Source organism: Hippocampus zosterae, chromosome 6 (genome assembly GCF_025434085.1).
Source record: "Hippocampus zosterae strain Florida chromosome 6, ASM2543408v3, whole genome shotgun sequence".
Classification (NCBI taxonomy): Eukaryota; Metazoa; Chordata; class Actinopteri; order Syngnathiformes; family Syngnathidae; genus Hippocampus; species Hippocampus zosterae.
Window position 1 is genome coordinate 11,331,745 of NC_067456.1, and position 25,634 is coordinate 11,357,378.

General features: G+C 41.8%; 1 protein-coding gene across 1 annotated transcript; it reads left to right on the forward strand.

The window, feature by feature from the left end:
• Positions 1–1,184: 1,184 nt before the first annotated feature.
• On the forward strand, positions 1,185–25,634 carry LOC127602014 (pikachurin). The gene is made up of 25 exons (XM_052067819.1): positions 1,185–1,687; positions 4,220–4,329; positions 6,426–6,512; positions 7,737–7,763; positions 7,990–8,107; positions 8,223–8,358; positions 10,669–10,835; positions 12,839–12,951; positions 13,032–13,264; positions 13,333–13,520; positions 15,155–15,255; positions 15,357–15,457; positions 16,631–16,775; positions 17,084–17,273; positions 17,368–17,493; positions 18,281–18,524; positions 19,355–19,466; positions 19,578–19,694; positions 19,939–20,119; positions 20,810–20,833; positions 20,990–21,068; positions 21,880–22,023; positions 22,107–22,190; positions 23,201–23,304; positions 23,387–25,634. Exons 1-25 carry the CDS (start codon positions 1,573–1,575, stop codon positions 23,536–23,538), a joined length of 3,198 nt encoding a protein of 1,065 aa, XP_051923779.1. The 5' UTR covers positions 1,185–1,572; the 3' UTR covers positions 23,539–25,634.

The window sequence follows — 25,634 nt, forward strand, 5'->3', positions numbered from 1 at the left end:
AAGATGTTAAGTAGAGCTTTTACTTTGAGTTTTATTCAACTGATCCATTTCTTTTTAGCTTTAAAAGATCACCTAAGTGTTTCAGTAAAGTCTAAAACAAAGGACCACAGTTAGCATTATTTTATATTTGGGGAAAAAATGTTTCCTTCCTGGAGGACTGATTAAAAGCTGTTTGTTTAGTTTAAATCAAGTCTAACAGCATGCAGCTGTTGGCTGAGGTATAGACAGACATATTCTATAGAAGTGGCATATTAAATCCAGAATGTACAAGCGTTTTGGTTTTGTTTACCTCCCACCCCCTCATTAAAACCATTCAAGGAAGATGTATTGTTTCCCCAGGTCCCGCATAATGCAAAATCTTCAGCTCCAACGTAATGTGATTTATGGAAGTAATTAATTTTTTAATTTATTTTTTTGTGAAACGTCTCAATGGAGCCTCGTTTCCCCGTTGTGCAGCCATAAGCTGTCAGGTGGACCTCTTAAGAAATAATCGCTCAGCAACGTCACATTCTCAATTAGCGGTGTAATAGTAGGTTATTGCTGAACTGGAGAAACGGGCATAGATATAATCAAGTATCGCACACTAAAATTTGAAATACAAGTTATAAAATACAGTAGATTTTAATTTTTAGATTTAATCTGAATTACTCATTGCAGGAGCAAAGTTTGCCACCAGTGGGCGCTATTTACTTCCTTTATGTCTCCCTCATTTGAAAGTTAAGAATAGCACTGGCTAGAAAAAAATACTTGTATCATTTTTTTGGGATTTAATATTCGTATTGCACGATTATATTTACTTATAACAATTCCCTTATTATGAATGTATTCAACTAGTTATATATTTAAAATTTGAATTAAATTTTTAGTCGATATCGTTTGGTGTTTCGTGAAAAACATTCATTCCCTCTGTAATTTAAAAACATGTATTTCAGGAATTTAATCACAATAATAAGGCTTATGTAATTGTATCTATTTAACGTGTTGGTTAAGAGCCACCCCTAAGTGCACGAACCTTTGTATTTCTTTCTTCTTTTGTTATTTTAACGTGGTTCTTTTGGGGGCAAGTGAGTATTGACTGTGGGCTATCGGAGTGTCGTGCTTGGGTGGGTCAAGACTGCGTGGGTTCCATCTGCGTGCGGGGCCTGCGGTGTGTGCGGATTAGACGCTCGTTATCCTCTTAGCCTCTAAATGGCTCCAGGTTGCTGCATGCGCTCCTGGGTTGTCGTTTGCTGTCGGGGACGCACACGCACGAGCCACCCAAAAACAAAAAAAGAAAGATACAACACACGCGTGCCTAGCGCGCCCACCCATCGCGCGTCGATCTCGCGCATTACGCACGGGTGTGTCCACCCCCACGTTGAAAAACCGCCTGTCCTTTTGCGCGCGCGCAGTGACGTGCCTAACCCGAATTGATCTTTCGGACCCTAATCTCATCAAGTCTTCTCTTCGTCCATTGGGACGCCGCGTCATCCCTAACACCGCCCCCCTCGACTTTCGTAGTATTCTTGGTAGTATTGGTCCCGTGTGAAGCGGTGGCGCTTTGGGCTGCGTGTATACGATGAGTATTTAACGATGGCGAGCCGCAGCTGGACACGGATCTCGTTCTTCCTGCACTTTGTCTTCTTTGTGATCTGCTGCTTGGCCACTCGCAGCTCCGTCGCCAGGAGGTCCAGTGCCAGGAGAGCCGGTCAGTAAAATGCTGGGTCAAGAGGATCATATTCGTCGGTTTTCTGAGCTAAAACCTCTTCTTTCATATAAATGGAAACCCAATCATCACTTCAGCCAGGGTTCCCAAATTGGGGTTGGTCCTGTGACAGTTTTTATTGATTTTAATATATCGCTCATTGCTCAGTTTATATTTATATATATATAATTGTAATCAGAGATGGCTTTGTGTCCCTAAGTATATATTTTAATGCTGACTTAAAATGTATATATTTACTTTTCACATCAGGTTTTGAAACATTATTTTTGTTTTCGTTTTTAGATTTGACCTACCTTGGGTAATACAGATTTTACTTGGTGTTGTATTTTACCCACCTGTTGCTGAAGTTGGCCGTTTATTTATACGTATTACTAAATATCCCATCATATTTTATTATTCTATTCTAAGTGTTTTTATTATCACAGGTTGGAGAAAAATAAAGGCAGATTAGTAATCCGTGAAAAAAAAGAAGAAAATGCTCAATGACTGTTCTCTACTAAAATTGTTTAATACTCGCAACATTTGTTTGACATCCTCCTCAGTAGATGCTTTTGCCATCTGCAGAGGAGTAAACACTTTTATGTTAAAGCTCTTGTATTGAGCTTCCATTACTGGACCTAATGTTTTGTTCTACAGGTGCCTAAATTATCTGTAATAAAGCCACAAGAACAATGTATCCCTCGAGGCACACGCTGGCTGCTTTCTTTGTTTTCTCATCAACGAGACATCTTCCTCTTGTTGTCAGCCCGTCTACTTCATCCTCGCCTCCTTCGCCTCCCATCACATCCCAGTCGTTCGATCCCTCAGGCTGCATGTGAGCCGCGCACACACACACACGCGCGCGCGCACACCTAACATGCGCTGTTGCGTCGGTTTCTCGCCAAACAGTCCATGCCTGCTGACATTTGGACTTGTGTAGTGGTGGTCTTTGACGAGGGGGTGTTGGTGTGTCAGTCCACATCAGTTATGTCAATGTTCGCATTAGCATTAAACAAAGGCACTGACCCTTCGGCACAACAGTGGAATGTCTGATGCAATCTATTGTGATGTGCTGGTTGCCGTCTGATTTTGTTGTCGCAAAAGTATAAAAAGACGTTAAGCACTTTACGTTCGTTCCTCTAAGGTGGAACACAATCCGCTGTTGTGCACTACTACACTTTCATTTTTCTTTTTTGTCTGTCATACAAGCAGAAGAAAAAGTTAACCACAGTAAAGTGTCAATTGTCAAACTACATCCCACATATCATAGCAGTCAATAGAAACCAGGCGAATACACCAACCTCGTTACAGGTTGTCAGACGATGTCCTGACATCATTTGCTTTGAAGAAAAATCCAATCTTTTTTTTCAGCATTTGGGCTGAAACAATTCTCCACCTTTTTATTGATTCCCAACTGAAGTCTTTGTCCCGATGCTGACATTTGCCTCTTTGAGATATCAAGGCTGCACAACAACACTGTACGCTCATTAAAATGGCATCCTGGTGCTTTTAAGGCCCCACCAGCCCACCATTGATCTCCTCGGTAAAAGCCGAGCAAGCGGCTTGAGTCGCTCTGTGGCACGTGCTACCTGCCATTACCTGAATGGACGGATGACTGCTTGGATGAATGAATGCATGCAGAATGGAAGGATGATGAATGGATGGATGCTGAATGAACTAATGATGAACGAACGAATGGATGGATGGGTGGGGGAATGGGTTGATGGATGAATGAAAGCATGATGGCTTAATGATTGATGGATGGATGGAATGATAAATGGATCATGGATTAATGTGGAATGGATGGATTGATGGAGGATAGTAAATTGATTGTTTGATGAATTGATGATGGTTGAATGAATGATGGATGGAGGGAAAGATGATTGAAGGGGGGTCAATGAAGTCATGAATTGTTGGATGGGTGCTGGTTTGATGAACATACTATATGATGTGTTTACAATGCCACCCCAAAAACCTCAGAGATTGTTTGTGTGCTTTTGTTGCAAGATCGAATTCAAGAGGGCACGATTATTTGTCCAATAAAAAGAGTCATACTCCCAACACTGCTTTCTTGGCAACTCGAAGCACTGTCCCATATTGTCGACAAAAGACATGCCCAAGCGGCAGTATCAGGAAGTCGGACAGAAATAAAGCAAAACTGTCTCTGTACCTATTTGGCCCATGTGAAAGCAGGTACTCCCAGGAACCAGGAATAGTACCTGCTTAACGTGGGTACCGAGTGGATCAAAGTGTGCGTGAACCACTGGGCACAGAATAATTGATGTTGCTTTTGAGGATTCCAAACTCAAGATGGTGAAGTCTTCACTTTTGCTGCAGCAGCCCCATAATCTCTTCTTGGATAAATAGTGCTTCCTTACCGTAGCCAAGTGAAGTCAAGAAAGGTGATCATCATTCTCCCCCTCTGTTGTTGTTGTTTGTCTGCAAGTCAACTTTTGAGTGGTTTACGCTTGTTTAGGTTTCTACTTCCTGATTTGGTTCCCAATCTGATGTCCTTGCCTGTTTGGTCCACTCCAGATCGTCTGAGTCCCCCGTTGGACATCCAGTTGGAGAGCGTCAACTGCAGTGCCATCAGTGTGCGATGGAAGATGCCGCGGCGACATGTGAGCACCATCACCGGATACAAGGTTGCCACTCGTTTCTATTTTTTTTTTTAACCATATCATTTCCTGTTCCATGGTCCACACCACCGGTGGCTTTCCGTGGGGATGTAATCAAAACAAAGAAGCAAAACTGCACTTCTGGAGTTCGGCCTTTAAATTCTTATTGAGCTGAAGTGTAGAAAGTAAATGGATTGTTTGGTTTTTTTTTTGAACTACCGGTACATTTGAAGTCAGTAGGCGAGATGATTAATATATGAATGAATTCATTCAAATGCGAAATTGTAAGACGTAATATATAATAAATAACCTGAACAAGACTATTTAATAGTAGTCACTTATATCATCATCTAATTAATTATTGAACATAATTTGCATGTATTAATATGCATTTTATGTAAACGTCTATTTTTTTGTACCAGAAATGCCTTTAAATTAAAACAATTATATTAAAAATAAAGATCAAATGAAAGTTAATGGCTACATCCTCGTGAAAATAAAAAATACCCAGAATACTTAAACATTTTGGTAAATCAATGCAAACGAGTTAAATTCAAATAAATATAAAATGCCACTGTAATAAAAAAAATGCTAGATGAATAAAAATGCATACATTGTTCTTGAATAGGTTCAATATACTTTTGAAAGGAGAAGTCAAGCCAAAAACCTATATTCCACAAACACAATCCTAATCAGAATGCCATGTTTAGACTCTTGGGGCACATAAAACATTCATCCATGCATCCATTTTTTCAATCGACCTTTCCTCACAAGTGTCGTGGAAACAATTTAGGGTGTTCCATCATCTGCCACTCATCTTTTTGGAATGTGGGAGGAAACCTGAGTATTCAGAGAAAACCCACGCAGGCACGGGGAGAAAATGCAAATACTCCACACAGGAAGGCTAAAGCCAGAATCGAAGCCTGCACCTCTGCACTGTGAGGCAGAGGCACTAACCAGTCGACTACCGTGCTGCGCATAGAACATATTATTGTAAAGACCATTTTTGACTTGACTTCTCCTTTAAGTATCATTGCACTATTGAAATAATGAATTTCAAATGTATTTATATTTGATTTTGCTCCTAAATTTTTATATGCATGTGATTCTCTTTAAAAATCAAGAAAATAAAAAATGCCAAAGTATCGCACTGCCATTCACGTCACTGCAAAGCAGAACAGAGATGACAGTTTCCACTCTTTTCTATTGTGTGTTTTGTCAATGCGAGCCAGTCGCGCGGGTGGGTGGCTTTTAAAGTATCTGTCAAATGGAATCCACGCGGCACTGTGGCCTTGAGGCGTCCAATTGCTTTTTTAAATTGGATGGGTTCCCCATTTGGCACCATGTTTTTATAAAACAGACCTCTGATGGCTGAGCTCTCTGTGCCATGCACAGACCTCATTTCAGCCAACATCAAAAGATGAACTCTGTGTGCTAGAATTAGCATGGCATCCGTTAGCATTGTTTGACAAAAAGCACAGAGTGAAGACGTGGACTACTATGTTAGCTTCTGGTGCTAGCAAGCTGGCCACTGGTTAGCTTTTCATTTTTCCGACTGGATTTGTGTCCATGGCTTTGTGCTTTTTTGTGCACATATTGATCATTCTTATATTCTTGATTGCCTCATTCATGCTTTCACCAAGCGAGCGCTTTCTCATTTGTCTCATGCTGAATGTTCTGAACTCCTGTTTTCACGCTAGTATAATACTTAAGATGCGATTAATCCACCATCGGTTCTGCCCAATCGACGCAATTCGTAACGGTCAATTAAATACTTAACGTGCCTATATCACGGAGTATTTGTTTGTGTACACTAATTGTAGCCCACCCAATTGACCTTCTTTGCGTCCTTCCTAATTGCCGTCACCCGTTAACAAAGAGTGAATCAGTGTGTGCCCTGACCATATGTCCGCACTAAGAGGATTAGTCAGCGAGCCGCACCTAGCTTCCAAACAACTCACAGTTAAACATAGCGTCTGTGTTACCTCTTGTGTACGATATCTTATTGCTAATTACTAAAACAAAACCTCATTTTAGCTCTTTGAGACTGTTCCCACATTGATTCAAGCTTTGACAGAGGCTTTTGCTCTTGTGTTTCGGTGATCTCCCTGTGTGTATTTCAGGTATTCTACACAGAAATGAAAAATGGCCGTCCCATGGGTACGGCCTCTGTAATGGACGTCCCTCTTAGTTTGGATATGCTAACTACGGTGAGTCCTTCTTGTTGCTAGCAATAGTTAGCAGAGCTGCAGTGTTGTTGGATACTTGGCGCTTGATGCCAGCCTTATTATTCTGAGCTTCTGTCATAGCGCTCAAGAAATTGGCATCAAGCATTCTCTTGATCAATCAGGAAAATATAAGGCCAGTGTCGCCAGTAATGATACTGTTTTTGATAAAAAATAATGGCACAGATATGCTTATTTCAAGTTTTTCAAAATTATGTTATTGACTTTTTTTCCCCCCATTAAAATGTTTTTTTCTGTGGATATACTTTTAATTTAAATACTCCCCCCCTCCTTTTATGACCTTTAAGTGTTTTGTGATATCTTTTTTTTCTTGGAATGAATAATTAACTAAATACCCAGGACAGAATATGGACAAATTATACATGTGAATATAAAATGCTTAAAAGGTATTAATGCTCATAAAATGCCACCATGCCATTTTTTTCAATGCCCTCTCACTGATGTATTTTCTTGTATGAACCAAGTGCCTAAAACAATCACTCTCGCCCAAAAAAACTACAACACATTAACCCTTTCAGGGACAGTGGTTACTACAGTGGACAACTTATCATGTTATCAGGCAACAGGGTGCATGAGAGGGTTAAAATATTGTTTGTGAAAACACGATATTGTTTAAATAGCTCACCCCCCCGTTGGTCCAGTGGTTAGCGTGTTGACCTCACAGTGCAAAAGTACCACGTTCAATTCCAGTGTGGAGTTTGCATGTTCTCCCCGGGCCTGTGTGGGTTTCCTCCAGGTACTCTGGTTTCCTCCCACATTCCAAACACATGCATGGCAGGCTGATTGAACACTCAAAAATTGTCCAGAGGTGTGAGCGTGTGCACCTCCCGCGACCCTTCTGAGGATAAGCAGATCGGAAAATGGATGGATAGCTCACCCCCATCCCTTGAAAAATATCAAAAATGATTATGACCCATGGTCAATTAAACAGTTCAAGTATTGATATCAGTATCAAAGTTGAAACGATGTACCCACCACTGAACTGATAACTGCACCGAAAGAAACACTATAAAACATTACCTGATGACCATTGCCTGCAGTCTGACATCACAAAAAGAAGCACAATATGATACCCCGCAGTAGAAGGGGCAAGTTGAGCAGTCTAGCCCAACACTCAAAAGCGGCTGATTGAATGTTGACTAAGGCACTCATCGGTATCTTGTGTTTTTTTTTGTTTTTAATCCAAAGGGCCAATTTGATGGACAGGCAAACTTTGTAAGTAACCTTTCCTTTTTGTATGTGTCACATTTTATCTGAGCAACTGAGAACTAGAATGAGCTGAACCCATTTTTGTCATTTCACAAGAATCACTCAAAGTTTTATGGCTGCAACTAAATCTGGGACGTTGATATACGTTGGTTAAAAGTGACAAAAATGGAGTTAGCCCAATCTCATTGCCACACGCTCATCTTGTTTGACGCTTCCTTTGTACGTCATGAAGGATGTGGATATAGGCAACCTAAAGGTCAACACCAAGTACCGAGTGAGCGTTGGTGCCTACGGTTGGGCGGGTGAGGGTCGACCCAGTATGCCTCGAGACGTCGGCACAGCCTCGCATGGTGAGGGTGGGGTTGTGGGAGGGAGGGGGGGGGGGGGGGTTGAAAAAGACCAAATTACAAACGAGATATGTATCTGATGCTATCATGGTTTATTGAATTCATCATCTGCCATCAGATACGTGCATGCCGCCCTCACCCCCGACCGAGCCCATTGTCGTGGCGATATCCGACACAGAGTTGGCGTTGTCGTGGCAGCAAGGGGAGAGCGAGGGCAGCGCGCCTGTCCTCCACTTCCTGGTTGCTTACATCAGGTGAGCCATCACTGATCACGGACATCGTTATGTGTGTTTAAATAACAGTATCAATACATATTGATAAAATGCTTTTGACGTTTGATCATGATTTATTTCATTCTCTTGTTGCATTTCTCCTGTGGGATATGCTATATTTACTGTTTGATTTACATAATGTCCATTAATATTATTGTTAAACTTTTTATGCGGCAATTTTTAATATCTAAAGTTTATTTATCATTGAATATTTTTGACAGGTTCAATTTCACTCTTGTTTTTTTCAGTATGTGACAGAATTTATTTTGCATGTATTGGATAAAGTGTTGTTTATTAATTACAAATTCAAGGCCTTTTTTTAAATTAAAATATGTAATTGGAGGCAAGGCAGCTTTATTTATGCGGCATATTTTATTCACAAAATAAAAATTACAAACAAAAGAGGTAAAGATATTGAAAAGCAAAGGAAAGAAATAAGTCACTTCACAGAATGTACAGTGCAAGAACATGATTTTGGGGACCATGATTTTAAAAATGCTTTGAAAGACCTCAATCATACAATAGGTATTAAAAAAGTGCATAGTCTTAATTTTTAAGATGGATTTTAAAGCATTTACAGTATATTTGAGGCTGACTTGACGTCTTTTGGCATCTTATTCCGTTTGCGTGCAACATAACAGCTAAATGCTGCTTCACCATGTTTGCTTTGAATTCTGGACTCCACTAACTGACCCGAGTCCACAGACCTCAGGGCCCTGATGGGTTTATATTCCATTTCTTTAACCCAAAACCGTTCAGCGATTTCTAGACCAGCAGCACCAGAAATAATCGTTTTAATCGCCCACCGTCCCTCATGTGCAATGTAAGTGGCAGTCTCCAACACTCCAGCCACGCTACTAAAGATAAGCATTTACAGAGGAGATATACTGTATGTTGTTCAAGCTGCTTTTAAAAGTGGTGACAGTGACACCTGTGTTATTCGGAAGACCCCGTCTATTGTATTCCATGCATCTGTGCAATTTCTTCTTCTCAAACTACTTTGTAGAAATGAATGTTTTTGGGTTTTTTTTTACAGTAGAATATACAGTAAGAGGTTTTGCACAGTGCTATGTATTTGAAGTTGTCCACGTCTGGTGTGACACTGAGACAAAGCTTGTATGAACAGAATAGTCCAGCAGAAAAAAAAAAGAAGCTTTTTCGAGTCTGCGACAAAGAGCCTCTTTGTCTTAATGTCGAGCCAAGACAAGTTACAGTCAGACATCATTTTCCATCAAAGTCCCTTGATGGTTTGCTCGGAGACGACGGTGACAAAAAGGCAGCTTGCGTTTGAAACACTTGTCTTAGCACCCCGCTGTGACTCCACCGCGTCATGATGTGGCATCGGATATAAAAAGCATAAAGGCAGCTGTTGCTCTTTACTTGACAAAGAAAGACACAGGCAGACAACTGATCTGAATCCGTGTTCTTTCTTCACAAACAACACACACACGCACACACACGTGACTGTAAACTGGCGACATCAGGTCAAATTACCGTACATCAACGCCACACAGAGGTTTGAAACTGACAGGCAGAGAGGAGTATAAAAGGAGAATTCAGAACATTTTCCTGGAGTATTACACATCCAATGAACCCCCATTTATCACGGCAAATATGTTCCAAACTCATCTCCGCCAGATGAAAATCTGTGATTTAAAGAGACTATATACATTTTTACTGTCATTTTGATATAGTTTGACTCTTCCCATAACCATCAAACATTTAAAGTAATGAAAACACAATTTTTAACCTTTTCGGGGACAGTGGAAGAGCTTATTATGTTATCAGGTTACCGGGTGCATGAAAGGGTTAAGTGCCAAAAAAATCAGTCGTGTTTATAAATAACTGTGTGAGGTACAGTATATTTATTTATATACTTTTTGTTCTTCTACTTCTCCCCTTTATAATTTTGCTGCTGTAAATTGGGAATTTCTCCATTGTGAGACAAATAAAGGTTATCTCATCTTCTCTCATCTTATTTTATCTTGATCTTAATCCTGAATAATATCTCTCACGGCTCCTCATATTGGTCCCTTTCCCGATACACAATAGTAAAGACTGAATTTTTATATTGAATCTCGTCAGATTGGATGCCACGAGTCCAGTGTGTTTAAGTGAATCCGAATACTCATACTGTTGAAGAAGGGTACATAGCCATTAAAAAAAATTAAACCTGCACAGAAAAATAGTAATCTCTCTGAAAAATATGGATTGGGAGGGTTTGACATTTACTTTTTGGAGCTTATTTGTTTGACTTTGTTTTGTCTATTTTATTCGTCTTGTCCTATACAGGCCGGAAATGGACACAGAGTGGACGTACATCCGCGAGCCCATCGAGAGCAACTCCATGGTTCTGAAGGGCCTCATACCCGAGACCGAATACCAGTTTGTCATCCGAGCCGTCAACATGCACGGGGCAAGCCCGCCAAGCCACGTCAACAACCCGGTGCGCACCCTGGGTGAGATGCCTCTTCACGCCGCCTCCCCCTTACTCCATTTCCCACTTGGAAATATACTTTTCTTTCCAAGTACCACCATCATGACCACCATATCAAACAGGGGCATGCAAAGGGTGGGGTTGACGGGGGCGTGGGCCTCTGGCATCAATTGGAGGCAGGGAGCTTCACGCACCTCCTCTTCGACTGTCAGACAAAAAATTCTTAATTCGGGGTACTATAATAGAATAACGTCAGGAATGAAAAAGTTCCTGAAAAGCAATCGCCCGCTCCCTCTCCTAAAAAAAAAAAAAATCCCAGTTAGGGAAAGGCGGCCAGACAAACGGTCAGAAGCTGCGCGGTGGACGAGCGTGGTCTCCCAGCAGGGGACCAAAGCGGGTTAGGTTCAAGTCTCATCAGATGGGATTAAGAACAGCATGCCAGACCCTCTTCTCTGCCTGTCTCACTCACACACGCACACACACACACATACTATGTTGCTTCTTGAATGGACGACAAGGGTGGGCCTGACGCACTGACATAGTTTTCACGAGGCTCCCCTTCACATAGCCTCGTGTGTGTGTGTGTGTGGAGGGGCGTTGTTACACAACAGCAGATTAGTTTTCTGGGGACCCCTCCCTGTGTTCCAGTGCTCAGTATGCAGGATTTAATGTTACTTGGCTGTGGCAATTAGCATTTTGAAGAAACAGTCTGCGCTGATTCAAAACACTTGTCGCACATTTGTCTGTTACAATATCGACGATAGTTTGGAGTGACGTGCTCTCTCATGATTGCATTTCAATGCAAGCATTATTCTTTGATTATGATTGTAGTGCACAAGGAGACATGAATTGGGGTGTTGTTAAATTACGAGTTGGTATAAGGAAGGAGAGTTTCCATCAGGCGGACACATTTTGTTCTCGGGAAGCACTTTAGAAGCTCCTTCTCTTAACACTATGCCCATTGGCATACTCACAATGCCAATGATTATGCTGTTTATTTGTTCGGCGAATTGGCACTGCATATACTGTCTGTACTCGCAATCAACGCACAAGTTTAAGATGTTTCTGGGAAATAAGTTGTCTTTCTTGTTGAGTTTTTTCAATAAAGATGAGAAATTGAATTGAGTAGTTGCGAGGAATGCAGTACACGATAACGCAGCAATATAATGATCCAAACGTCATGATAAGATATAATTTACGATTAGAACCTTATCAAACGATACTTAATCACAGTATTGTGAGGAGGTTGACTATATTTTTAAAAAAGCTCACAATACTGTATAAAAACTCATTTTATTATAAAAAATGCTCATGAAATATGAAAAAAGGACAGTATTGTGTTTTGTACATAATAATAGCAGTGAGCAATAAAACAAGCTCAGCCAGTCCCCTTGATTATCATGTGTTCCTATTGGCCACTCAATCTGTTTGGCTGAAACGGGTGAAAAGTCATGTTTTTAGTATCATAACATAAAGTTGAAATTTTGATATTGCGATATTGCCATTATCGTTACAATATTCAACATAGTCCTGTCAAGTCACATTTATTTCTATAGCCCTGAAGCACAAACAGTCTCAGAATCCCCGTTCCATGATGATTCGACATAAGCTGCCTCAGTATCACAGCCACATTATGAGCCACATGCTGCTTCACCAAAATTAAAGACATTCTTAGAGTATGTGGTCACATGTATATCGCTAAATCACTTAGGCGGGATCCACCAATCATGGTATACCTCTTGTATGTTGTTAGTGTATCGTTATTGTTATTGATACACCATTGATGCATAACATTAGACATGTCATTGCTGATACGTCACTAGTGCTTCACTGGTACATCACAGTTTCATGACTGGTATGTTATTGATACATCATTGGCAGATCACTGGTGAATTATTGCGACATTACTTGGTGCTTCATCTGCGTGTCATTAGTATTGCGTATTGATGTATTATAGGTGCATAATTATTGCATGTTTTGTGGCTGAATAATTTAGCACCACATCAACTCTGACTCTCTCGACAGGAGCCTCAGACGTGGGCAGCGGCGATTACGGACGTTATTTCACGGATACGCAGATCAAGGATGATGACGGTTTTGACGTGGACGACTCCGACTATGATCTCTTTATTGAGGAAGTAAGTCACCCATATTTTATGAAATTGGAAAGATTCATTGGTGTTGTTTTTTGGGGGGAAAACTTTCACATGCTTTTCAGCTGAAGCCGTTCCCTGCTATCGGCCAAGACAGTGGCAAGTCACAGCTTCGCTCTCGCTCTGGTCCATCGAGTCAGAACATTGTTTACCGCATGAACACCATGGTGCCACCCAACACCACGACGTTACCTTCGGCCTCTTCCTCCACCAGTACTGCCATCTTCCCAGACTTCTCCGATTTGATTTTCCTCACCAGCTCGGAGAGCAAGGACGCAACAACTACCACCACTACCAGGTACCTGCTAAAACTTTAACAACATTAATGATGCCAATGTCAAAGTGTCCCTCGCTGATCCTCTCCAGCACCACGACGCCTGCGCCCACCGCCGCTGCCACCGTGTCCCCATGGAAGGGCGATGTTCCTCGGGTGTACCAACTGACCTGCGACGACACCGTCTGCCCGCCTGACAGCTTTTGCCTCGCAGACTTGGAGAGAGGAGGATCGAGATGCCACTGTAACCTTGGACGTGCCGGTGACACTTGTTCTCAAGGTAAACTAAGTTGTGAATAATCAATAAAGAATAAACATTTTGTAAAAGCCTATAAGGTGGGAAACGGAAGTGAAAAATTAATTCAAAATGTAAAAATATACTATCAAAAACCATGAAAAAAGTAAAATACATGCAAAGCATGGAACACAAAAAAAATGAATTGCACATAGTATGCTAGCATGGTTCATGCTAGCACGCAATGAAAGTTGTCATGGAGAATGAATTCTCATGACATTAGCATCGACATGCAGTAATTTGAGCAACCCTGTATTTCAGGGGTGTCCAAACTTTTTGCCAAGGGGGCCAGATTTTATGTGGTAAAATGTCGGGGGGCCGACCTTGGCTGACATTCTTTACATTGAACAACAATATTGTTCAACAAATTTTAGTAAGCCAGTCTGTTTCACATTTCCATTTTTATTTTAATTTCAACAATCTTAAGAATTTATTTTGGTTCATTTGAAACAGGAATTTGAAATATGACATATCAGTCAATATAAACACGGAGTGATGTCTTGTTAACTCGTGAGTGATGCCCTCTAGTGTCTAAATGCTATTACTCATTTAGTGAATGCTATTACTCATTTAGCCACTAGAGGGAAGCAGTACTCTATGAAACATCACTCACCAGTCTACGAGACCTCAGTCATTGCAACACGTGTTCCATTGCGCCCAACCTGCGGGCCAGACGGCACTGATTTTATGACGGGGGCCGAGGGCCGGATGAAATTCGACCGCGGGCCGGATTTGGCCCGCGGGCCGGACTTTGGACATGCCTGCTGTATTTGAACACATGCAGTAACATGTAACACCGACATGCGCATTTTCTTTATCCTCTGTAAAAATGCAGCTGATTGTAGACAGTCTGTGTTTTGTCGTCAAAGCTACACATAGTATTATCTGCATGAGCTGCCCCCAGGTGGCTAAGGCGCACAACACAATGAGCGCCACAAAACCCAGTGATTTATCATAATTCACAAACTGTTTAATTGTTTACATTCTATTTCACTATGTTATTATGGTACGTTTTTTTATTAAGGACACTACTGTAGAGTACTATTTTTCTTCTTTTTTTAAAAATTTAATTTAACATTAGAATACAAAGAGTTTGAGTAAAGCCAGTTTAAAAAATATATATCAAGTCAAGTCAACAGTATTTATAGAGCACTTTCAAACAGCCATCCCTGCATACAAAGTGCTGTACATGGAGCGATTTAACATGCACAATAAACAGTAAGACGAAATGGTAATAAAGGCGGTAGAAAGCACCAAGCAGTAAAATCATGCTGAGTATATGAATATATGAATAGAAACAGAATAGATTTTTTTTTAAATAATGAAAATGTTGAAAAATAATTTAAAAACTGTATTAAAACACAAAAGAACAAAAATGTAAACGTTAAATATCTAAATGTGGTGTAATGAAATTTTTGCACATGGTTCCAGTGTGCATTTCTTTTGATAATCTTTTGACTACTCTGTAGAAAGATTTCATTCGGTGCATATGGCCACTTCATTCACGCCTGCACAATGTAATGATGTCCCACGAAATCTTATCAAACAACATAATAGCGTTGAGTTATCTTCCACCGATGATAAATCTAACTTTTTTGTATTGTGCTGTTGCTTTTCAGAGGTGTCCGTCAAGTTTCCCAGATTCTATGGCTACTCGCACATGACCTTTGAACCTCTGAAAAACTCCTACCAGACCTTTCAGATCTCAATGGAGTTCAAGGTGGAGCTGAATGGTTAATGGAAGTCATTTTGGCTTATCCCCATGACAACCATAATAATAGTAACTGTGGCTAATACTCATTTTGTTTGCATGCGGTACAGGCGGATGCCGAGGATGGCTTGCTGTTGTACTGCGGTGAGAACGAACACGGCCGCGGAGACTTCACCTCTTTGGCCCTGCTGCAAGGGAAACTGCATTACAGGTGATGACATCCCAGTGGTCAATAATAGCGACGTTAGACCAGCAAGGATGCATTTTCGAATCTGGCAACAGTGCTCGTGGCTTCTTTTTAGAGTTTAGTTGTGTGCATTCCAAACAAATTTCTTCAAAATGCTGAAGATTTTAAACTTCTGAATGGTGTTGCCCAGCTCAGTATGTCTGACAAGCTCTATAGTTGTACACCAGGCAGAAGCCTTTAATCTACATGTAAATCTCTTCTCAACATGCCACGCGATACAATATGTTTAATATTAGCTGGAGGTTCTTTTAGTTTTTATAATCCAACATTTTGCCTCTGGAATCCTGCTCATTTCCAACAATATCTTCCTTTAAATGTAATCTTCACATGTAATAATCACATCATCTGCTTTTTTCCTCTCAGTTGAAACTGTTCGAGGAGGTTACATAAAGAAAGTTGGTAAAATAGCTGTGGAGAAAATGGAAAGTGTGAGCACTAAACGCAAGTTACCTGTACTTTCACTTTCTCAGGGATGTTGTGACGTTTGCTGCTGCCATCTAGTGTCTGAGTTTCTGAAACTGATTCATGAGTCACATATTTGCTCACATCACAGAGCAAGATTATTGACCAAAGTGAGCACTTGTAACTCAAGGAATCCCTGTACTACTATTACTGCCACAGGAAAGGGAATTATAGACTACTTCTTGTTTAGTTGTTACACTGTTATTACAAACCAAGAGAAGTCATTCATTGTATTCTCGATTGAAATCTTTAGCACTACTGGTTTACCATGCCCTTACTAATTAAGAGTCTAAATCTAGCATGACATTCTGGCACAGTGAGTGCAGTGCTATATGGTGATGCCTTTCACGTAAATGACACTTGTTTGATTTTCCGTCTGAGCACCAATATCTAGACATTGCCGCTCCTGGCCCAGTTGAAAATGAATATGTTGTGCCAGGCAGGGCTTCCAGTGTGAAAAGTCTTTTATTACAACCTTATAACCCTATTGTAACATATCAAACATACTAATAAGTCACTGTTGTTGATTTAATTTCATTGTTATTTTCAATTGTTATTTAATTCTGATTTTAGTGGCTTCATCTATTATTACAGCATTATTGTTCAGATGTAACAATTTAAACAGTTTTTATTTTCATTCTTTTCCTGTTCAAAAGCAACCATTTTTAATTGCAGGTTTAACTGCGGAACAGGTGCCGCACAGATCGTCAGCGAGAGCCGCGTGGTCATTGGTCAGTGGCACACGGTCACAGTCTTCAGGGACGGCACGAGCGGCTGGTTACGACTGGACAACGACACGCCCATATCTGGTCGATCCTCGGTAATGGTGCCAAGTCTGATCATGTTTAAAGGCTGCAGGTATACCTAATGAAGCAGCCAATGACTGTATAGCAATTTTATGCAAAATAGGGGTTCTCGTGGACCCTTGAATTGATGCCGTGTCTCAATTAGTCTCTGGGTGTGTCATCCACTTCACACCAATAAACTCCCTCAAATAGACCGCACCATGAGATTAAAAGAGTGTAAGAAAGTGACATTAAAGCGTTAACCGTTGCAAACCAAAACATTGTGGATGTACATTATGTCCTGTGGAAAAGAAGTGAGAACAAAGTATGTTTTGCCATCCAGGGCCAGTACACCAAAATCACGTTCCGCTCGCCGCTGTATGTCGGCGGAGCTCCAAGCACCTATGGGCTGGCGAAGGCGACAGGCACCGGCAGAGGCTTTGTGGGCTGCATCCAAAGCTTGAGCCTCAACGGCAAGGCCACCGATGTCAGACTGTGGCCGTTAGGCAAAGCTCTGAGCGGCGCCGACGTAGGTGGGCGGACGGCATCGTGTACATCCAGAGCGGACGTAAGCGGCGCAGCATCTGAGATCTTTCGACATTGCCGCTTTTGTGCGTGTGCTTGCAGGCGAGTGCAACGACAGTGTGTGCGACGTGGTGGGCTGCGGTAACGGCGGCGTGTGCTTTGCCAACCGCGCCGACACCTTTATCTGCCTCTGTCCACTCGGCTTCAGGGGAGCACTGTGCGAAGACAGTGAGACCACTCTTCTTTCTCCATTCATTCTATCACACACGAGGGTCAAATTTTGTCTTTATTGTGTCCCACTCAGTGGTCAACTGGTTAGCGCGTCGGCTTCATGATGCAAAGGTGGACGTTTCGATTCTGGCTCCGGCCTTCCTGTGTGGAATTTGAATGTTCTCCCCTTTCCTGCTTGGGTTTTCTCTGGGTATTCTGGTTTCCTCCCACATTCCGAAAACATCCGTGGCAGGTTGATTGGGCACTCCAAACCATCCAATGGTGTTAATGTGAATGCTTGTTTGTCTTTGCGTGCCTTGCAATTGGCTGTCAACCGGTTCAGGGTGTACCCCACCTGCTGCCCAAAAACGGCTGGGATAGGCTCCAGCTTGCCCCGCGACCCTTGTGAGGATAAGCAGTTTAGGAAATGAATGAATGGATGGATGGATGAATGTGTCCCGCTTGGTAATGATTCTTCACCTTTTTAAAAAATGTTTTTGTTTGAAGCCTGAAATGTGGCAAAGGGTCAAAAAAGGGGACTCAATACTTTCACAAGCCACTACACACTGTACATGAAACTGCCACATAACCTTAATTTACTACTAATTTAGTTACATTTTATTTGTATTCAATTTTAATATAATCAAATTTAAAATGGAATTTAGTTTTAATGAATGTAAAACAGATTTTTTTTAAACATGCATTTCATTTTTTGTTTTCTTGCCTTAGTTTACTAATTTGTTATTGGATAAAAAAAACTGATTCCAAAATAAAGCCCCCCTCAAGCTTTTTTTTATCCGACCAGGCTTCTCTCTGTTCTCGCCGCTCTTCAACGGGACGATGTTGTCTTATGCCGTGGTGCCGTGGCCTCAGCCCACCCAGAGCTATTTGTCCTTCATGGAGTTTGAGATGACCTTCCGCCCATCAACGCCTGATGGCACGCTGCTGTACAGTGACGACGACGACAGCGGCGACTTCCTGGCTATTAATCTGCTGGACGGATACGTGGAGTTCAGATTCGACTGTGGCTCTGGAGGGGCTGTTTTGAGGTACCCTTAGATCCTGTCCTGATGTTGTGCTGTATATGTCACATAGCAAGGTGGTGGTGGACCCCAAAAAGCAGGCAGGAGGGAGGAGCGGGGTGTATTTGAAGAATTGTATTTAAAACAAAGAAAACTAAATCCAAAACACACAAAGTCCAAAGTATCAAACAAAAACCATGACTACGTCTAAAACATAATAATGAACTAAAGATGACAGAAAACAAGAGCAAACAGCAACACACATGACAGTAGCGAGAAGTAACAATGACCCGACGCCGAGTGTTCGGGCTTGAGTCCTTTTATACAACTAATTACCAAATGACCAACAAGTGTGCAGCTGCCGGGGGAGCCCTACAGTGCCACCTGTTGGTCCCTAAACCGAATCATGACAGCATATGCAGAATACTTGAGGTCAAAGTAGCGTCAGTCATCCATCCTGACATTCATTTTATGACCCGCTTATCAGACACTGAAATCAAATTTGTCATTCTCTTCATGACCACCTAGTGGGAAACTTTCATGTGCACTGATCAGCAAAGTGGAAAGCTGATCAAAAGCAGTTTTCTTCATATCTTCTGATGTTGATGTCAGTTTTGCAAATCAGGTACTGCACTTTAGTAGAAGGTGATTCAATTGATGTTTTTTTCCCCCCATAGGAATGAATTTTGATGTCAAAGTTCGGTCACTACAGTCGCAACTCCTTTATCCTAACTTACACTGCCACCTAGTGGTCAACACTATCATTCATTGTGCTGGCTACGCGCAATCGTGTCCGCTGTAGTGACTGATGCACATCTTTGCACTAACATTCCCATGCTTTACTGATGATGCTTCAGGAGTGAAGAGCAGATTGATATGGACGCGTGGCACGAGCTCAGGGTGTCCCGCACGGCGAAAAGCGGAATCTTGCAAGTGGACAGCCAGAAGGCAGTGGAAGGATTTGCTGAGGTATTTGCAGGATCGACCGCAAGGGGGCAGACAAATTCCTTTGGATGATTCCTTCAACTCATTGCTGAGTCGAAAACACACACTGAATTTGTACTTTGATTGTGTGTGCAGGGAGCTTTCACGCAAATCAACTGCAGCTCACCACTTTACATTGGTGGTGTAGTGCAGTATGACAAAACCAAGAGGACGGCGGGCGTCAGGAAGCCCTTCACAGGAACGATTCAAAAGGTATCATCATGAATTTCCAACATGCAATCCCCAGAAACGGTGTGCATAGTCTCATTCTTAGCTCAGTTGCCTTGCATGACATAAAAGTGCAGGAAGAAGTTCACCGCCACAAAATAAGTTCAAAACAATAAAACACTCTGTTGCAACTTTCCTGGCAAATCAGGCAAATAACTTGTTGTTTTGGACGTTCTTATGCCATAAAAAAATTGCCACCTTAAAAAAAAAACACGTTGTGCCCACCTAGTTGGTCCTGAACGATTACACCATCGCCATCACGAGTGGCTCGGCAGGCGGCGTCAACGTGGCCAACTCTGCTCACCCGTGTGTGCAAAGCCCTTGCGCCAACGGTGGCACCTGCAGACCCAAGTGGGACGCCTACGAGTGTGACTGCCCCCTCGGGTACGACGGCAGACACTGCCAGAAAGGTCCGTTGGCTGCACGCTAACTTTTAGTTCCGTCATTACCTGACAAAGAGGAATCGGATTTGCTTTGGTTTTCCACTTTTCCAAGTGGAATGTTTTAATTGAATGTTCATGGTAGTGATCGTGAAGGCAGCGCTTCGCCAACTGATTTCAACCATTTGACAGGGGTTGCATCTTTACATACTACAATTTATTTTTATATTTCAAAATTGTTTGATTTGTTTTATTTTCTAATTTTTTCCACTGAATTTTTCATTTGAGATTGTATTATTTTTCAGTTTTGTTCCTTTTTTATTTCAGTTGTTAATTGTATTTTTTATTTCTATAAATCTTTTTATTTAGTTTTTTGTAAGTCTTTTTTTTTTTCATTTTGCCATTTTAAAAAATAATTTTGTGGACGGACATAAAAGCTTGCACTTCACTGTTGATATGCATCTGCTGAAAGATAGAGGGAGTGGGGTTGCGAACTCCCATCTCAGGTTGATTCTACCCTCTCTGCCCACGCCCTTTGCATGTCCCTGAAGGCATCACAAGTCTCATAGGCCTTGAACCATATGAGATGAGCTTTCCTCTTCCCGTCCACCACTAAATGTTTTTCCCCATCCATATGAAAGTCAATATGACATCACGTAGCACACGTAATAATCCTTTAAACCTGTCTGTGTCTTCTGTTTTGTTTTGTTTTTCATGCAGAATGTGGAAACTACTGCTTGAACAGTGAGTCATGTTGCATCTGCAATGCTCCACTTCTTGAATAATGAAATATTATTTCCATCAACATCTGTGGCAGTAACTTGTGATGTACCGGTGCTGCCACTGAGCGTGCATGGTCATGACAAGTAAGTGTGCGTTTTCCTTTCTTGTCCGTTCCAGCCGTAACGGAAGCCATCGAGATCCCACAGTTCATGGGTCGCAGTTACCTCACCTATGACAACAGGGACATCCTCAAAAGGTCAGAATGAAGTGGACACAAAATGTTTGATTTGATTTTTTTTTCAGTTGATTCTTTTTATCATACTTATTTCACTTTTTTGGGGGGGTCGGCGAAGGACTTAATTTGATTTTAATCATAAATTTTCAAATTATTTCATTTAATTTTTTTCATTCATTTTATCGTACCTCAATCATCAATATATATTTTTTTTCATAAAATAAAATTTAAATAATCAATGTGAATATATTTTCTTGTTTCATTACACAATATTTTTTAATTATATTTTATTTTCCCGTATTTTAAAGTTTTGGAATCAAATTTTTTTTTGGGGGGGGGGTATTTTTATGAAATGAAGTGGTGGAACGGTGGTCGACTGGTTCGTCTATTCGCGTCACAGTGCAGAGGTGCAGGGTTCGATTCTGGCCGCAGCCTTCTTGTGTGGAGTTTGCATGTCATGCCCATGCCTGCGTGAGTTTTCCTGGGGTACTTCGGTTTCCTCCCAAATTACAAAAACATTCATGTCAGATTAATTGATTACTCTAAATTGTCTTTAGATGAACCTTTATGACCTGGAATAAATTTCAGTTCACAGCTCGTTATTCTCAAGAGTCAAGAGCTTGACTTTCTTGACCCTCAGAGTGTTGGAGACCATTTTAATTTGAAGAGTTTTCCAAACTTTTAAAACTGGTACTGTACACAGAGAAGATTCCAAAAAAAAATGTCCACGTATGTATGCACCATTAATGTTTTGTCGCATCTTAGAAATTGAAGGTTGTTTTGTTTTCTAAAATTGTGGTTATTCCTATGAAGTGTGTTGTTTGTGTTGAAGGGTGTCAGGTTCAAGGAACAGCGTGTTCATGCGCTTCAAGAGCACTGCCGGGAATGGCCTGCTGCTATGGAGAGGAGGCACACCCATGAGAGCCAACAGTGACTTTCTGTCCTTGGGGCTGCAGGGCGGCGCGCTCATCTTCAGGTAGCGGGGAACAGAAACGGCCAATTTAGTCCTACTCCTCTTCTACTCTTTGTGACTGTCAACATGTTGTCTTTCTGGTGGAGTTATAACCTAGGCAGCGGTGCGGCAAACATCGTGGTCAACGGAACCTTCACTGATGGGAAGTGGCACAGAGTCAAAGCTGTCAGGTGAAGTAGCAACACAAAGGAAGACATTTCAAGACCTTGATCATTATTATTCCTACTTTTAGGAACATTTCAGGGCCTATAACAAGTCAGATTTCAACTGCCTTTGACCTACGTGAGCGGCTGAATATGTGCAGACATCTCCGTCTGCATATTACAATTCATTCCCTCATTATGACTTAATTCCTCTAAAAGCAGACTTTATTGGCCTAAAATTATGAACTTTATTCTCATAAATTAGACATTTCTTTTCATAAGATTATGATTTTAGTTTTGAACAAACTCTGGCTGAATAATCTTGTAAATTTAAAAAATTCATTATTACTAATGAGTTCTCCTAAATTGATGACCCAATTGAGTTGCTAGATTGGTGGAGTGTTGTACTCGCCCGACTTGCGTGCGGGCAGCGTGGGATCGGTTCCCACTCTGCGACGGTGTGAATGTGGGTGTGAAATGTTGTTTGTCTCTGTTTGCCCTGCGACTGACTGGTGACCCGTTCATGGTCGCGGGCTCCAGCCGAAGTCAGGTGTTATAGATTGCAGCATCTCTCAGATCCTGCACAGGATAAGCGGTGTTGAAAATGGATGGATGGATGGATGGATGACCTAATTGGGGTTGCACAGTGGTTGACTCGTTAGCACGTCCTCCTCCCAATGCAGAAATGCAATATAATGTTCGATTCCGGCTCTCGCCTACCTACAGGTATGTAGAGTTTGCATGTTCTCCCCGTCCCTGCGTGGGTTTTCTCTGGGTACTCCGATTTCCTGTCACCTTCCAAAAGCATGCATGGCAGGTTAATGGAACACTCTAAATTGTCCCTAGGTATAACTGTGAGTGCGGATGGTTGTTTATCTATGTGTGCCCTGCGATTGGCTGGCAACTAGTTCTAGCTGTACCTCGCGTACTGCCCGAAGACAGCTGGGATAAGCTCCAGCACACCCGCGACCCTCATGAGGATAAGCGGATTAAAAAATGGATGATGACTTAATTGACAATCTGTCTTGCACATCTAGGGATGGTCAGTCCGGGAAGCTGACCGTGGACGACTACGGTGCTAGAACGGGTCGGTCGCCAGGCAAGATGAGACAGCTCAACATCAACGGACCCTTATATGTCGGTCAGTGACTACTCATACGGCCATCTAGATATGAATGTTAAGAATGACGTTGTTGCTTTGTGTGCGTGCCTGTGCGTGTTAGGAGGCATGAAGGAGATCGCCCTGCACACCAACAGGCAGTACGTGGGCGGCCTGTTGGGCTGCGTGTCACACTTCACGCTGTCCACCGACTACCACGTAGCGCTGGTGGAAGATGCCGCAGATGGCAAGAACATTAACATGTGCTCCAACTAGGACCACTCCAATGGCTGTTTTGGAAATCTTTCCGTCTCCAAAAACTGAAACGATTGTGGTTAGTAGCCGGTAAAAAAAAGCGCAAAAAGCTTACAGCTAATTTGGATCTTTGCAAGGACTTTTTTGCTGGGGTGGTTTCAAGCACATTTCTATTTTTTCTACTGCAAATCCTTATTTGATTGCTGGAAGGAGCGACTGATCCGTAGGATCAAGCGTTATGTGTTTGTTTTTCAGCGGCCTGACTGAGAGCAGCTAGCGGTGATCAAGTTCTTTGTAGGGGATTTGCTTAGGGCCTTTAGGGACCTTCACTCACTTTTCAAGCCCTTCTTCTGTGTTCTTCTCGTGCTGGTGTAGATAAAGCGATAGTCGGCCAAAGTGAAGCGTTTAGCGGCGTTTGTGTGTTTTTAGTGTGCGCCCTGATGTTTTTATACAGAGAGATGCTCGCCAGCTCCTCTTGCTGCTCGTGGACGCTTATTGTTGTGAGGGAGAATCCGTAGGGTGTGGTTGTTATTGCCCCACCGGCCAATAAGGGAAAAAAAAAGGACTGCTGCTCCGCTGGACAGAGAGCTGACATGAACAGGAAGTCAGATCAGACATGCAATCCCTATAAAACAGGAAAGAAATTGTATTGAGCAAGCACAGGAAACATCAGAGATCAACAGAATGGCTGAAGTTCTTACTCCAACTTCTTGTTGAAAGGGCACAATTGGAACTGCCCCGTAGGCCATCGAGGGAAATTTGGCATGAATTGGTCACAGCCAGGCACCTGGGCAGAGTTGGCAGGAACAGGACCAGTAAGTCAGGAACAGGAAAACGATCCGGAAATCAGACAGACTTACATATAAATTCATTCTAAAATGTAACAACGAAAATCAAATAGAATCCAGTGAGCAGATTTGGTATCATAAATCCACTGCACGACTCAAGTTCCTGTTCCTGTTCTCAGTCACTTGCGAGTTGGAGTGTATTAGTGTTCAATCCTCACTGTACCACAAGCCACTTAAAAAATGGCTTGTCACGGCCACAAAGCTGAATGGCAAAATATCTGCCCCTGGAACAGATGGTCAGCAGGAACAGGAACAAACTGGATCTGTTGTATTCCCGTTTGTATCCCAGGCACTATTCCAGTGGCACCAAATGAGTTGGTTGGGCCACGCGAGGTGAAATTCGACATATTGACAGTCAAGAGACAGCACCAAATAACACACAGCAGCATCAGTTTGTTTTCAGCAAAAATAAAGCGAATGTCATCATTTACCCGTGGCGGTTTTATTTCATTTTAATGAGTGTGTCACATTGAAACAGAAAGACTGAAACAAGATGTGTGACTTATTTTATTTGTAAAAACTAATTGTCAGTAGATATGTGGACAGCAATCTTAGTATTTTTTTACTTTTAATTTTTGCTTTTCATAAGATGTTAAACATTTTTTTCAACGATGGCAACTGATATGTTGACATCTCAGTTTTTAAATGGATTGCAATTGTCCTTTTCAATTATGAATTAAACGGGATTTTGCAATTTTCCCCCCAAAATTGCTTTTAGTCATATATCATACAAGTGTGAGTCTGACCTGGCAGTCGTACAAGAGTAAAATTATCTGTGAAAACTCGTAAGAGGGAGTACATAACTCTTCCTCTGGCATCACCTTTTCATTTTAGAGTTCTTGTTAAGATCCTATTATTACCGTAGTTTTCAAATCTTTAAATGGCTTCGCCCCACCTTACCTCTCTCAGCTCCCCTGGGCACCTGCCTGGTGCCTTAGGTCTACGGACCAGACACTATTAGAGGTACCAAGAACTAAGCGGAGGCTCAGAGGGGATTGAGCCTCTTCCGTTGCTGGGCCCTCTCTTTGGAATGACATCCCACTGAGCGTTGAGCAAGCCCCCTAGCTGCTCATTTTTAAAACTCCTTTTTATACTTTGGGTTTTGGCTCAGCATGAGACTTGATTTTTTTAGTTTTACTGTTTTTTTGCTTTCTACTGTCTTTGTTATTCATTTATTGTTTGTTGTTGTATGAATTATTTTTTGGTTCATACACAGCACTTTGTATACAATTGTGGTTGTTTTGTGCTGTATAAATACAGTTGACTTGA